We start from the raw sequence: 17,231 nt of genomic DNA on the forward strand, positions 1-17,231 counted from the left end.
CTATAGATAAGTTATCTTTATTGAGTTCAAAATTAGTCTTTATTATTATTATTGTAATCATTTAACTTCAAAATGACATCATTTTGGAAATAAATACAGATAATTTATTTACATTCACTTTAAAAATATTAAATTCTTGAACTTAATAAGATTTAAGTTTCGAATATCAAACTTTTATAGCATAAAACTATGAGTAAACAACTACTCCTTTAACACGAGAAGTTGTTTGGGTGCAGCCTGCAGCACTCACATCCCACAAGGATTGAAACGTGTGATTTTCTTTTTGTTTTGTTTTTTCAAAATAACTATTGGACCCCACAAAAAAAATGTCTGCATGAAAAAAAACAACTTCTCTTCGAAGAGAGAAGTTGTTTACCCTAAAACTATAAACATTAGCATAAAACATCATATAATCGAAACTCAAATTACTAAATATTATAATGACTACTAGCAGCGGCGGAGCCGGGTTCAAATTTGAAGTCGAGCCAAAAAAATATATGTATTTTTTTTTTAAATTTTAGTTAGTTCATATCATAATATATTTAAATTATATTAAATACAGAACATATGAGCAAGTAGCATTAAGAAGAGTTATAATTTTATTAAATATTTTTTATTTTACTAAAAATAAAAAAAATTTATACAAGTGGAAATTAGACACAACCTAATACAACTTACCCAAATTTTTCATCAAAAATATTTTAAATTTTACATATGACCAAATTACAAATTGTAGCCCAGGTCAAATTACAATTTTAATCCGAACCAAATTATAATTAATTATATAATTATATATAATAAGTACAATTTGTTAAAATTTAACCCGGATCGAGACCCCACCGATAATACTTGTGGCTCCGCCACTGACTACTAGCATACATGGTCGATACGGTAGTTGTTGGAGGTCAATACCAGATCGTTCCAGATTCAAATGTTGGTAGAAGAAGCATAAGGACTAAAATTTAAAGTAAACGAACACAAATAAAACATTGTTTTGCTTATTGTAATGGTTCTTGACTTTGCATTGCTATGTGTGTATGTTGGTAAAAGCATTCGGTTCTTGTTTTGGACTAATTAAGTTGTTCAGATAATGTAAGCCACTCTTAGGAGTAAAGACACTGAATCATCGAATTTGCGTATTATAAGTCTCACGACTTGCAAGAAAGGAGAAATTCTACGAGGAGAAGAAATGAAGTGCCACTTACATAAAAGGGACTGATCCGTTTACAAATTTTTTTTACAATTACACTAATGTAGGACCGGTCGTACACTATGTGATTAATGTAGGACCGGTCCTATATAGTGTAGTTTGTAAGAGTTTGTAAACAAAAAAGTTTGTAAATATAACCTGCCCCCTACATAAAATGTGGGTGTAGCTTTAAAACTGTTTTTCATTAGCTTTTAAATTATCAAAAGGCTATTTTAAGAAGGGGTTTGATGTTTCTCATATTATATGAATTAAAATTATCACTTATATATATATATATATATATATATATAAGTGTGTGAAATCCATGTGGATTCATGTGTAAAAAAGAGAAAAAAAGAAAAAGAAAATACAACCCCACACATTTATATAAGTGTGTGAAATCCATGTGGATTCATATGTAAAAAAGAGAAAAAAAGAAAAAGAAAATACAACCCCACACATTTATATATATATATATATATATATATATATATATATATATATATGGATTTTATAAGAGTTATGTTGTAGGAAAAGTGATTATGTTATGTTACAGAGATTCGTTTTGCGTGCCGAAGTTTTTTTTTTTTATTGCGGGCCCCACAAAATGTTGTCTGTGTAGGAAACTTTTTGTGGTCATGTTAATTGATAGATGATAAACCCTATATATATATATATATATATATATATATATATATATATATAAATATATATATATATATATATATATATATATTGTTGGGTTTTGCTCTTTCACTATAGCTCAATAGGGTCGAAAGTGTAAGAAGTGCCCAAGAAACCTAGGGCTAGGGTTTCTTGGAACCCATATATATTCCACTCTTATAGTCATCAGCCTCTCTAGTCTTTACTTGATGGTTGTAGAGGCTGAGGTAAGGTCATCTCCCTGAAAGTGAGAGAGTGCACACACACTTCTCGTTTCCCCTTGAGACATAGTCTGGAAGATCTGCCACAGTCCAACTTCAAGGAGGTTGTTCGTGCTGCGGCGCTGAGGTGAGCAGTTCGTGAAAAGGAATCATACAAGGGAAGATTCTACACGAGATCTGCGCATCAAGAGGTAATCGTGAAACGAGGATGATTCGGTAAGCATACCAATGTACTAGGTCCTAAACCGCTTCCACATAAATCCAATAGCTCCTACATTGGTATCAGAGCCGGGTTGGGCTCGAGCTAGCCTAATAATTCGCTAGGAGGCGGGTTGAGTACTTTGCGCTTGGGGTACTCGGTTGAGGGAAGCATACCAATGGTGGGTTTCACACTTGAGGGGGAGATTGTTGGTATATTCAAGTGTGATGAGTCCCACATTGGTTGGTAATGGGCTAAGTGAAGTGTATATAAGTGGAAGGACCCATGAACCCAATGCCTTAAGATTTTGGGTTGAGACATGTGGTGTCGGACCCACTTGGTGTACTTGGAGTAACTTAGCTCATTGGTGGTGGGCCCCCGCCACAGGCTTCTCCTGGACCCTCCTGACATATATATATATAGGAGGAGATAATTTTATCTCCTACAACATAAAAGACTTAAACCTTTTTAAGACACATGAATGGTCCAAAGGAATTAATCCCCTTTATTAGAAGTATAATGAGCAAGAAGCTTATGTTTTGTAAGAAATGAAAAAATCTGAAAAGCAAGGATGACATGATAATTGTTACTTTTAAAAAAAATAAAATTGGTGATTCAGATCTACGGTAGTCCTCCCATTAAGGGAGAGACACTTAAATTTGTTTTTTTTTCTCTTCTCTCCTCACCAAATGAAATGAGCTCCGCGAGCACTTAAGGGTGCGCATGACAACCTTCTCGGAATCAATTCTTTTTTAGTTTCTGTTCCCAGGAACATAAATGGATAGGAAACTCCTTTGGTAAAACCGATTTATTTTTTTGTTCCCGGGATGAACCGATTTAATTTTTGTTCTGGGGAACAGAAAAAAGAATCAAAATATTTCTGCTTTTTTGTTCTCAGGCTCAAAATGAAAAACACTTATCTCTCTCAATCACTCTCCACATCTACCATCATCGCCACCACTACCATCATCCCGACACGACTGTCGCCACCATCGTCGTCGCCGCCATCGTACCACTAGTGCCGCTGTCACCACCCCTCACCACCACGATGTCACCGCCACCATTACCACCACCCCCACCCATCACTACCACCATGCCACCACCACCACAACTACAATCGCCGCCACCGCCATCAACCACCACCACCATCATCGCAATCATTGTTGTCATTGCCACCATTGCCATCACACGCCAGTGCCACCACCCTCATCGCCATCACTACCACCCACGACGCCGCCACTACCATCACTGTCACTGTCACCAATCACCACTACCATTGCCGCAACCACTACCGTATTCACCATCATCGCCGTCGTCGCCGCCACCATCGTCACAGCCATTACCGTTATCACTACCACCATCGCCACCATTACACCAACGCCACCACTACCATCACCAAGCCACTGCCACCATCACCACCACCACTGTCACCTACCACCACCGTTGCAGCCACTGTCACCACCACCATTATGATGCCTTCACAACCACCACCACCATGTCACTGCTACCATTGTTGCCGCCACCAACCACCATACCCATCACCATTGTCGCTGCCACTGCCGTCACCTCCACCACCACCATCCCCACCACTACCACCGTCGCTGCCATCATTATCACCACCATCGTCGCAGCCATTGCTGTCACAACCACCACCACTATCTTCTTCACGTCATTGCCACCACCACCATGAAAAACACCACCACCACCACCACCACCACCATCATTATTTCTGCTTTTTTGTTCTCAGGCTCAAAATGAAAAACACTTATCTCTCTCAATCACTCTCCACATCTACCATCATCGCCACCACTACCATCATCCCGACACGACTGTCGCCACCATCGTCGTCGCCGCCATCGTACCACTAGTGCCGCTGTCACCACCCCTCACCACCACGATGTCACCGCCACCATTACCACCACCCCCACCCATCACTACCACCATGCCACCACCACCACAACTACAATCGCCGCCACCGCCATCAACCACCACCACCATCATCGCAATCATTGTTGTCATTGCCACCATTGCCATCACACGCCAGTGCCACCACCCTCATCGCCATCACTACCACCCACGACGCCGCCACTACCATCACTGTCACTGTCACCAATCACCACTACCATTGCCGCAACCACTACCGTATTCACCATCATCGCCGTCGTCGCCGCCACCATCGTCACAGCCATTACCGTTATCACTACCACCATCGCCACCATTACACCAACGCCACCACTACCATCACCAAGCCACTGCCACCATCACCACCACCACTGTCACCTACCACCACCGTTGCAGCCACTGTCACCACCACCATTATGATGCCTTCACAACCACCACCACCATGTCACTGCTACCATTGTTGCCGCCACCAACCACCATACCCATCACCATTGTCGCTGCCACTGCCGTCACCTCCACCACCACCATCCCCACCACTACCACCGTCGCTGCCATCATTATCACCACCATCGTCGCAGCCATTGCTGTCACAACCACCACCACTATCTTCTTCACGTCATTGCCACCACCACTACCGTACTGCCGCCGCCACCACCACAACTAGTGGCAGATCCAAAAAATTAATGAAGGGTGGGCACTCAATAAGTTCAAGTACATATAGATATGGGTCTGGTCTGAAACGCGACTTGCGAGCAGATGCAGGCTGGCTGGGTCTGGTTTAGATCTAAATTTGGACAGATTGCGGCTCGACTGGACCGATGATGGAGGTAGAAACAAATGTTCCAACTTCTAATAACAGAGATTGAGGTTTGAGAGGAGATAAATCAGTATATAGATGCAAATGATGGATCTAGAATAGAGCTCTCTGCTGTTAGATTTGGATAATGAAGATGGAGGAGAAAAAAAACTCACAAGAAAATAAAATAGAATGAGGGAAATTAAAGGGGTAGGATATCGTAACAATCAACTAGGGTTACCACCAATGTTACTACCAATCAATTTCTCCGTTAAATCGATTATGTTGATCTAACGATTATATTTATTTCCATCATTGTATGATTATGATTTTTCATATTTTATATTTTATATTTATTTTCACCTTTGTATGATTATTATTTCCCATATTTAATGATTTTACATTAAATATGGGGATCATAACCCTACAAAATGAAAATAAATATAATCGTTTGATCAACATAATCGATCTAACGGTGAAATTGATTGGTAGTAACATTGGTAGTAACCCTAGTTGGTTATTACAATATCTTACCCCAAAATTAAATTGGAAAAATTTGATTTTTAAGAGAAGAATATTTTCATATTTTTGCCTCATATTTTAAGGGTGAGCACTTGCCCCCTTTCCCTAACACTTGGATCCACCTCTGACCACAACCACACCACATGGAAAGGAAAGAGTTGCTCCGAAATGTTTTTATATTTAATAGGAATTATTTTTTATTATATTATTTGTTGTGTTATCAAACACAATTCTCATTCTTTGAATAAAAATGAAACATGTTATCAAACACATTTTTTTCTCAGAAACTGTTCCAAGGCACAAAAATAGAAAAGAATTGTTTCTTTTCAGGAACAGTACTCGAGAATAGAATGGTTGTCATGCACACCTTAAATAAATCTCGTTACTTTCACATAAATGAAGGCATTATTTTAAGACTCCAGAAATGGAGAATACGAAAACACTTTTTTGAAGTTTTCTTATTCTGGAATAAAAGTTGTTTCAAAAAGTACATTAACTATTCTATAAATTTTCTTAAGTCCATTTTCCGTTTATTAACTTTGACAGACAATTATAATTTTGCTATTAAAGTAAAATGAACAAGAAATACCGTAATGTAATTAGGATTGACCCCAGTCCCTTACCATGCTCAATGTAATATGACAGTTAATTTTTAATTTCCACAGTATTATATTAAGAAGTAGGAAATGGAAAGCTTTATTCATTCTCCAAAAGTCCAAAACAAATGACTAAAAAAAATGTAAACAAACATATAATACGTGTCACATTATGTAAACAAACATATAATACGTGTCACATTATATATATATATATATATATATATATATATATATATATATATAATGTAATGTTTTGAATAATACAAGACAACAATGGCCATGAAACTAGCATGGCACATGCTAAGAAACTCATCTTACACCAAATGAACCTAATAATATCTCGTAATAGGTTGTATTAGAGCATTTCTCTTCTCCCAGAAAATTGCCAGGTGGAATTTGAACACACCAGAGTATAGGACCATTCATTATCTTACACCAGGTCCTGTTATTAGTTATATAATACCGATACCGACACAGGACACGTGACACGATACGACACAACACTCCGACACGTTAATTCTAAAAAATGTTAGATTTTGTTATAAAAAAAAAAAAAAATGTTAGATTTCGACACGTTAGGACACGTTTTGATATTAAATAATATTTTAAATTTATGTAGTGTATATTATATTTAATATTCGATAATTTAACAAAAAAATAAAACTAAACTTATAATATTCATCAATTTTGCAAAAAAAATAAGATATCCCAAATATTTATATTAAACTCATTAACATGGTAATCGTAATCCAATGAATCTAATAGTTGGAACTAAAAACTCAACGCAACGCAACCTTTAAACCTTTTTTTGAATTTCTATAATACGTGTTGGAGTGTCAGGGAGTGTCGGAGAATATCGGACACGACACATCAGGATTTTTGAAGTGTCGGTGCTTCATAGATTATTAGATACAGCCATCGTAACCACCCCTAGGAATGCAGGGATTAAAGCAAGTTCTCCTTCTCACATGGTACTAACTAGCTGACATAAATTACGAAGACAAATTGCATTGCTAAAAATAAAAATAAAAATAAAAGTATAATGCAAAATTTTTTATTTCATTCAAGTTCAAGATACATAAAATACAGTTCTAGAATACAAAAATACAACTTTACATCCATTGATGAATTGGTTTCAGAACTTCTTTTTGTACATCAAGTTTATCAGCAGAACTCTACAGCTGTAACCCCACATCATCCAAAACCTAACAAGACCGGAAGAAGGGGAAAACAAGAAAGGAAGCCTATCCTGTGTGTAACAAATGGACAAAAGTGGGAAGAGACAAAAAACCGTGTCTATTATCAATGTCACATGGGCATACATATTAGCAATCGTGGGTGACTGACATTAAAAAAAAATATCTATATATCAGACAATTTATAGAACATTACCAGTCAGCATTGTCATCACTCAACCATTCTTTGTAAGTGTTAGTTATGAACACATTACCAATGACCACTGCGAAGACAACACCAAAACTTCATTTCGATGTTGATGCACCTTTTGTGAGATCATAGACAGTGCGGAACCTAAGTCCAGAACCTATATGGTTTGCTGTAGGCCACAGCCAGCTTATGATATTTGGCCCCAAAACCTGCAGCAAAATTAAACAGAAGCTCAAACCTATACTTTATACATGTAGCACCCAAATTTTTTTAAATCAAAAAGAAGAAGAAAAAAAGAAAAGAGGGTAAGAAAGAGAGGCATTGCGAATTCTAATAATTAATAAAATCACCCATAAAGACATGCATACATATTTATTAACATATAAACACAAATTATAAGTTGGGGTTAAGAGGTATAAACTTTAATAGTACATACTACTGTTAAAAGCTATTTGGTCAGGAGTTGGATCATTGTCACCCCTATTCTTCTAATAAAAAGTTGAACTTCAGCAAATGGTAAAAATGAGTTTGTGCATTGTGCATCATCCTTCAAAGCATCGGCAGGGCTCACCATTACAAATTTTTTAATATAAGGAGCGGGGTTATGAAAAACAACTTATGGACCATTTTAGTCAAGTAGGCTTTGACCAAGTATCAAAGAATAATCTTAAGTTGTTAGCAGAGTAAAGAGAAATTCACGATGAATAAATATACCATATACAAAAGAAAGGGAAGCAATAGAGTCTATATTTCAAAAACCATTAATATCAACTGTTGTGAGAAAGAAAAACTATGAACCATAATTCTGGCTCCCGATGCTAGAATTTTCAGATCATCTATATATATATAAATAAAATGACCTAGCTTCTTATCAGTTAACACTATATAAGGCAATAATTAATACATAACATCCTACGAAACCCTAAATATATACATAGAAATAGTCAGTAAATGTAAATATCACATCACATGTTTCTTTATGCCAACAGAAATAACGTAACATATACAACAGAATAATTATGACAATTATGGATTCTTAGAAGTCTGTCCAAATTTCAAAATGTGAAAGGAGAAGAACTGTCAATAATAGTGTTAGAATATCTAGAATCTCTAGATGATATTGTATATTATTAAGATTATATCTTAATATAATTTAGAGTATCCTATATTTTCTTATATTTCATGATTTGTTTCCTTATTTTAGGAGCACCCTGTTTGGTATAAATAGGGATTAATGCTTTGTCTTCTGTATCACATCAATATACAATATCATTCAGTCTTCTTCTTTTTCCTCTATCTATGCCTGAATCCCTATAATTTCAACAAATAGTATCAATCAAATGTACTTCAGTCGAAGTATATTCAACCCTACCTAATAATGGCCAGCATAATCAGTGAAAAAAGTTAAACCTAAATATAATCAGTAAAGCCATCTCATATAATCAAGATGAAGCAAGAGCAGAAAGAAAAATGACCAAATGAACGAAGTTCATGAAGAGAAAAGAGAAGCAGGATGGGAGAAAATGGAAGCAGCGGCATAGTCTTCAGTTCTTACAGATGTCAAATTCTCATATGGGCCAAGGTCATACGGATGTTTATAGATACTCCCACCTTTCTCTGCAAGCCATAAAGCTCTCACTCCTTCATGATACTGTCAACACAATTGCCTAATTTAGAAAGTGGATATCTGTCTGGTCAAATAAAATAATCGTTTTGAACTAACATATAATAACCTCTATCGTGGTCTTGTTATGTAGGATGAGATAGATATGCCATCCTAAAAGCACACATAATGCTATAGATATGGGGACCAGCAAGAGCCCAGAAACAATCTGCCAAAAAAATAATTTATGAGAAAACAAATGGTTGATTTTACTTAAGTAAAATACATTTTTGTTTTCAACAGAACTTACATATACAGTTCTGAAAGAGCCACCATTTTTCTCTTCATCCTGTATACCCTCATAAGCTAGACTGCCCACAAGTAAGACCTACAAAGTTAAGTGATATTCAAAACAAAAATATTGTTAGTACAAGTAGAACCATCAAATCTAGCACTCCATTAAGACAAATACAGAAAGGAAGAGGAAATTAGATCAGGCCCAGATTTCATTCATGCAAATACAACTTAAAAGAAAACTCTTAATCATAATTAAAAAAAACTCATGCAGATAATAAGATATTCAAACATACCAGGGAGTAGATGCACGCAATTACAGCATACATGACAAAAATGAAGAAGACCTTATAGTTTGTATGGCCCACGCAGTTATTTATCCAAATGCAGTGGTGATCCTTACAACCAAGAGCCAACATTTTTTGTCATTATCCAGAAAATCCAAGATAAACCATGAATGCTAATTTGGATCATGCATACCATTCGTAGAACACATCTTTTACAAACCCGGCAATGATGTGCACGGGGAGGCTTATAGTGAGAACACTTTTGGCAATATCGCAAATCCCCACCCTGTTTGCAGTTCCAAAGAAATATCGCACCAAAGTTAATTTTCAAGGTGTTCAACATATATAACCACATATTTTTGGGAATTACTGGAAGATTAGAAATGTACTTTTCCATTCCTGCCAAATGATTAGTTCAAATAAATTGTTAAATTAAATACATGCAATCATTTCCAGACCATAAAGATTCACTTAAGAACCCCCCCCCCCCCCCAAAAAAAAAAAAAACTAACTTCAAGGATTCCACAGGTTTGATGCAGTTTATAAGCACATTGATCATAAAAAGGCAGAAAGACAGGACAAGGCTAGGCCAAAGACCGATCATGTTTGAATAAAGGATACAAAATGGTTTTTAGTTAGCATACATTAACATCAGCATCACCTTTATCCCAAACTAGTTGGGATCAGTGGCAGATGAACCCAAATGAAAAGTACGAAAAAAAAATACTCTTTCTCATTTGAGAAGTGAAGGGAGAATAAAGGATATCTGAAAAAGGGAAATTAAGCAACTTATGCATAACCAGAATAATTGTAAGATGAATAACCCAGGAGATAAAGACCCTATAGTATACTACTCAGGCTGGAGACATATGAAACCAGAAGATTCAAACTTGACACAACTATCAAAATGTATGTGAAAAAAAAATCCTTTCACAGATGGAGGTGAAAACATACAGAAACCCTTCTTTTTCATCTGAGCCTCTCATCCTCTTGGCTTTGGCAAAAGAGAAGCAACAAAGCAGAGAAAACCAAAACAAGCTCAGCTCAAATTAGCCAGACTCATAAACTCGCCTTCAAACTAGCAATTTTACGTGAGTTTATGCAAGTTTGATTGATTACACCCAACTTTATTAATCTACAAGTTTTGAGAGTTAACACAATTCCTTATCTTAGGACTTATGATTGTAAACTCACAAGTTTTTGATTCAACTCGAGAATTTAACAACTATGTAAATGACTTTGTGATTAATGGATAAAGACAATCTCTTCTAAGGGAAGACAACCATGTATATTATAGTCTACCTTGATGTTCATTTTCAAGTGGCTTATCTTATAGTATAACAAATCCAAATAGAAAGCAATTAGTGAAGCTTAGTGAAAAAACAAACTAACACTCATCCATGTCTTCACATCTAAAGGAAAGAGTTTTCCATTTCATCCTATTCTATTGCAACATTGGGCAGTTACCCGTCCAACTTTACCCGTCCAACTCTTCATAAGATAATTGCAAGCTGTATTAAATCCCTGAATTGGTTGTTTCTGATTGAAAAATTAAAACTACTAAGTGCCTTAAGATATTGCACAGAGTCAACTTCTTTTTTTCCTCCTTCTAGTTTCTCGTGTTCCATCCTCTATAAAGAATTAAAAATAAATAAAATAAAAGCAATATTGTACTATGCAAATTAAAATGAGTAGGTTCCCAGGAATTACATTCCACCAAAGCCAGCATATTTTCTAATGGCAATGCAAGTGTCATATAAACAGGATCCAAGATGATGAGCAGGCACCATAAGTTAATCATCTAACCACTTGATTATTCATTTTTTTAAATAAAAAATAAGCCAATTTAAAAAAAAAAAAAATTGCAGGAGAAAAAAAAATTCACTTCCCATGAAACCCAAATTTGCGAGGGTAGGACGAGGAAAATTCTTATATACAGTCTTACCCTAACATTATTTTGGAGAAACTGTTTTCTAGATTTTAATTCGTGATCACTCAGTCATCAAGGAGCAACTATATAACAACTCCAGGCTCGACCTCTTAGTTTACAAAAGAATAACTACAAATTTTTAATTCCTAGCCCATATCGAAATCATTTTCATTCCATCTTAACTGTCATAGCAGATTAAAAACATCATTCATTCCAGGCAAAGTAGGACCACACTTTTAAGCTTTTCATATGGAAAACTATTATGATGACATAACACCAACCTTTCTTGAACTACAATTAAAATTCATAAAAGTCTGTACTTTTGAGCCTTAACAACCATAACCATAACCTAGATCAGATAACCTGTTGCCTTATTTGCAGCAACCATAGAAACCCTCAAACAAACAGAACAGAAGTGACAGTTTTGGAATATCACTTAACTATTCATCTAATAGTGAAGCTCGTTCCACCAAAAATTTAAAATGTAGCCCATTAAATGTCCAAGAACCCTAATCTTGTAATAGCACTTCACCATTTAAAAACTAAAGTGATGGATGCTTCATAATGAAACGGCAATTAAACAGCAATAGCTGCAAAATGTCACTCTTTCTGCTAGCTGTTGAGTGCTGATCATCAAATGAAGATCACAATAAACCCATCATGAAATTCAGCTAAATTTTCACCACAAGAGATTACAAGTACCCGAAATGCAACATAGAAATAAAGCATACACCAACATGAAACATAAAATAAAAAAATAAAAAAAATCAACAATACATCAAATTAAACGACATGATCATGATGAATAAGAAGAAGAAAAGAAGATAACATAAATAAACAAATAAACTTGGTTCTCATAAAAATGCGATCTTGTTCAAGAATTAAAAACCAAAACTACAAAAACATAGAAAAACCCAACAACACTGAAACAAAGTTAAGTGTTACCTTGCGCTTGATCTCGTGGATGGGGCTTTCGCCGTCTTCGACGTCGGGCATGTAGGTGGAGGGGACCCGACCCGGATCCGCGGAAATGGCGGCGCGGTAGGTGAAGACGCACATGGCGGCTAGGGCGGTGAAAACGACGCCGTTCATGATCCCTGGGGAAGAGAAAAGGCCGAACCAACGGTCGATGAAGACGAAGACGGTGGAGAGGTAAATGTATGTGATGGCCAAAACGACGACGCTCACGGGAAACGAGAACTTGAAGCGCCGCTGCTGCTGCAGCAGCTTCGTTTTCTCGGCCATGGCGGCGGAGGCACCGGCGCTTCCAAAACGACGGTGTCTCCGGTAATGCGCGAGAAAGAACGCTTTGAATTGGAAGGATGGTGATGATGCGGATAACGACGAAATGTTTTGTTAAAACTTACAACAACAAATCTTAATGATGCCGTTGTCTTTAATTTTACTCTATTGATGGAAGGGCCTTTTGTTTTTTCAGTTTTTCTTATGCTATTTTTTTTTGATAGTATATTGTTACTAAATTAGTGTTACTGTTAGTGTTATTATCAATTTATTTGTTTTATTGTTTAGATTGAATATGTTGAGCAAACGGTTTTGATTTAATTTTTTAACAATCTTCTTCATTCTCTTAATATTTAGTACTTAATATTTATTTTCACTTTTTTATAGTTATAATTTTTTATATTTAATATGAAAGCATTAAATATGAAGAATGATAAATAACTATACAAAAATAAAACTAAATATAATCGTTAGATCAACATAATTAATTTAACGATAAAATAAGTTGGTAATGATATTATTAATAACACTAATTGATAGTAACAATATTTTTTTTTTTTCTCTAGTTTTTTTGTTTCCTCTCATGTAGCTATAAAAATATATATGTATATAAAAAGAAAGAAATCGAGATGAAATATAGTGAAATATATCTTAATTTGAATCTCGACAGATGTATGGACTTGGAAAAGCGAGAACAAAAGAAGAACAGTGAGAGACGCCAAAATCTGAAGTCATTAAAATTAGTTTAGTCTAAAATGTATTTTCTTTTTTTATAATATATATATATAGAGGCAGGATATTCTTACACCAGTGTAAGAGTTAGAAGTCTTACAATCAATCTTGACCATTGATCCACTTGTATCGAATGGCTCACATTACTAAAAAATTTGAACCATTAGATATAAGTGGAATCAGCGGACAAGATTAAGAGTGTAACTTACACTGGTGTAAAATGATCCTAACCCATATATATATATATGTGTGTGTGTGGGACATGTTATTTTTACACAAGTGTAAGATTAACAAGTCTTACATCACATCTTAACCGTTGATGGATAGAAATCATCGATTAATATTTGTAATGTAATTAATTATTAATTAATATTAATTAATTCGTATGACTTCCTAAATTATAACCGTTGGATGTACGAAAATCAACTACTGAGATGTGGTGTAAGACTTATTAATCTTACACTGATATGAAATAATCCTGATCCTATATATATATATATATATATATATATATATATATATATGGGTTAGGATCATTTTACACCAGTGTAAGTTACACTCTTAATCTTGTCCGCTGATTCCACTTATATCTAATAGTTCAAATTTTTTAGTAATGTGAGTCATTCGATACAAGTGGATCAATGGTCAAGATTGAGTGTAAGACTTCTAACTCTTACACAATTGTAAGAATAACCTGCACCTATATATATATATATATATATATATATATATATATATATATTAAAATAAATTTTTAACTTCTTTTTTCTTTTAATTTATATATATTAATTCTTATTTTAAATTATTAAAAAATATAAAATTGATAATTTTAAATTATATATATTATAAGAGAAATGTTTTTCTCAAGTTACATAAAACTTTTTATCTCATGTCACAGACACATCACAATCCGAGCCAATATTTCTTTTTCTTTTTTCTTTTGTTTTTAATCGTGAGACCCACCCAATTATGTCTCTACATGAGATAATACTATCTCATGTAGCATGAGAAAAGCATTGCCCATATTATAATACATACAATGACATATAATACATAAATTATAATGATGATTGGTCATACTTCGAGCAACATTCTAGATGTTGAGTGTATGACTTGTGATTGCATTTCGTAATGATATTGAAAAAATATAAAATGAAACAACAAAACATGTTTCGAGATTGGGCATCATGGCATTACGGGATATAATATTTCTCTAAACAATTTTTCTCACACATTTCATCAAACACAAGAACTTTCGAACAATTGGAAAAAACAATTACAGCCATAGATCATAAAAGCAATGTTCTCCCAAAGCAATACCAGCCTTAGGCATAAGCAAGCAAATTACCTAAATCACTAACTCACTTTTAGTTGTCTATTTAAATTGCAACTGACCTAGGAAAAAAAATTCCATTTTATATGTGAACAACTTAATTTCCAACAGTTCGGAACAAATGTTTACTGATGAAAATCATTTACTTAACCAATGGTGATACCCCAAAATCATTCACTTATTGTGGGATTAAAAATTAAGGATGTATATGGGTCGAATTAAATTGAATTTTTTAAAAAATTGCACCGAATTGATTTAAACAGTTCTGTTCAGTTCGAAAATGATTTGGTTTGGTTGAAAATAATTCGGGTCGAAACCAATTCGGGTCGACCCTATTCTGACAAGAAAAAAAATTAAAAAATAAAAAATAAAATAATAATGATCAATTCGATTCGGTTCTTGAACTAGTTTTAAAATTCAGTTCGGTTCATTAAGTGGTTCTTTAAAACCACTTCGGTTCATGAACTAGTTTTGAAAAATTGATGATTTTAAGTGCAATTCAATTCAGTTCGTGATTCAGTTCAATTTTTTAATTATTTTTCACATCCATATTAAAAATTACCTCCCAAATCCAAATCAGACCACTGGTAATCAATTGCAGCTTTGACTTACAAACAACTACTGTACCACTCTCCATTCTCTTCATTTTATGAGTTCTCCCAACTCCACTCTTGCCCTCTAACTTCAAATTTTTTTTATCATATTCAGTTAATCTAAAATTATTTTCACAAATAAATATTTAACACTTTCATAAAATGTTCTATGCAAAGTATAATTTTTCATTATTTTTTTTAATAAAATAATATTTGTACACAAATATATAAGTAAAAATGTAAACAAAATTTTAATATAAATAAAAATTTAGTTTTACTATCCTTCCCAAGATTCGTTGATAAAGGATGTCATTAAATTAAGATTTTCTCACCAAGAGTCATAATAGGACCATTCCTCACTGGAACTCTATTAAAACTAAAAAGAGCGATGGAAAAATTATATTCATACTAGTATTGAACAACTACTGTTATATATTTGAAAGTTAAACAATTGATTTTCTTTTACTACTATTGTTATAATAATATTTGTACTTATTATTATCCACAAAACTACCAATGTGAGCTTTATACTGTATGTTTCAATGCAAATTTGGATATACAACATGTTATACATCAATAGAATTTTTTTTTACTAATGCTTAGATGAAATTCTCTGTTGAAACATATTATTATCGCTGAAAATTTCATTTTTACTTATATTATGTTTATATTTTTATATTTATAAATATATATATATATATATATATATATAATAAAAATTTTGATGAAGGAAAAAGTTCGGCTCGCTAAGTATAATCCAACCCACTAAATTATAAGGTTTTGTGGGTTATGGCTAAAAAAGACCATACCTCAAAAAACCTTAATGGTTTAGGGTCAAATATAAGACTTTGCAGGCTAGCCTGCAGGCTTCAATCCATTTTGTAGCAAGTCTGAAGACTTAATGAGATAGCTCTAGTCTTGAATAAATGCATGGATCATGGGTTGTTTTGTTGCATATGTGAACTGTATTGATTTCCTTATGTAGTTCCTTATGACTATACGTGACCAACTAGCATGTAAACGACTATGCATGAGCCTGCCATGAGATTTGTAGATGTTTAATTGCACTTGGATGTATTTTGGTACTTGTAATACATGTTGAATTTGTACGTTAAATATATTTTTGCACTAACTACTGCAGTTGATCATTTGCTTGAGTTGTAATGTGTAACCACCCATGTCGACGTGGGCCTTCCAAGAACAATATACTCATTGGTACAATTTCTGGCCATAAATTTATATGGACAAGCTAAAAGGATTCATCATCTTTGTAAAGGATTAGTTGTCGACAAGAGACCAGAGGGACTCAAATAATTTCTATAGGACTTGAGAATCTATACAAGAATAAGGGGTTAGGAAGGAGTTCATGGATCCTATTTTATAGAAGAAAAATCCTAATTTTGGAAAAGCTTTCTATCGATCATTGAAGAATTATATGGTTTTCTTGCCCTTGACCGAAAGGTGTATAACAAGATGAAGCTATAGATTGGCACAAGAAAAAAATGAGAATAGTAGATCACTTTATCTTTCATTTAGTTTTGGGGGCACAAAGTGTTGCTAGTACTTTGTGTGCATTAAATGAGTTGGACTCATTAAAGGAGTTTAATCATATCAAGTTTAATCATGTCAGTGACTAAATGGGCCTATTAGGTCACACACATATCTTGTTTAATAGCATGAACTATCATATGGTTTTAGGCATATATTGTATATTGTGGATCTTGCATGATAAGATCAAGC

At 34.3% G+C, this 17,231-nt stretch overlaps 1 protein-coding gene across 1 annotated transcript; it reads right to left on the minus strand.

Moving 5' to 3' along the window:
• Positions 1–7,213: 7,213 nt before the first annotated feature.
• Positions 7,214–12,884, minus strand: LOC133310291 (probable protein S-acyltransferase 16). Its single transcript, XM_061511198.1, has 7 exons — positions 12,537–12,884; positions 9,855–9,947; positions 9,671–9,772; positions 9,391–9,468; positions 9,211–9,309; positions 9,033–9,128; positions 7,214–7,686 (listed from the first exon to the last, which is right to left on the minus strand). Exons 1-7 carry the CDS (start codon positions 12,834–12,836, stop codon positions 7,573–7,575), a joined length of 882 nt encoding a protein of 293 aa, XP_061367182.1. The 5' UTR covers positions 12,837–12,884; the 3' UTR covers positions 7,214–7,572.
• Between the last annotated feature and the right edge of the window lie 4,347 nt (positions 12,885–17,231).

The sequence above is a fragment of the Gastrolobium bilobum genome, unplaced genomic scaffold, assembly GCF_033153095.1.
Source record: "Gastrolobium bilobum isolate Gb01-03AN ecotype WA unplaced genomic scaffold, APGP_CSIRO_Gbil_v1 utg40325, whole genome shotgun sequence".
Taxonomy (NCBI): domain Eukaryota; kingdom Viridiplantae; phylum Streptophyta; class Magnoliopsida; order Fabales; family Fabaceae; genus Gastrolobium; species Gastrolobium bilobum.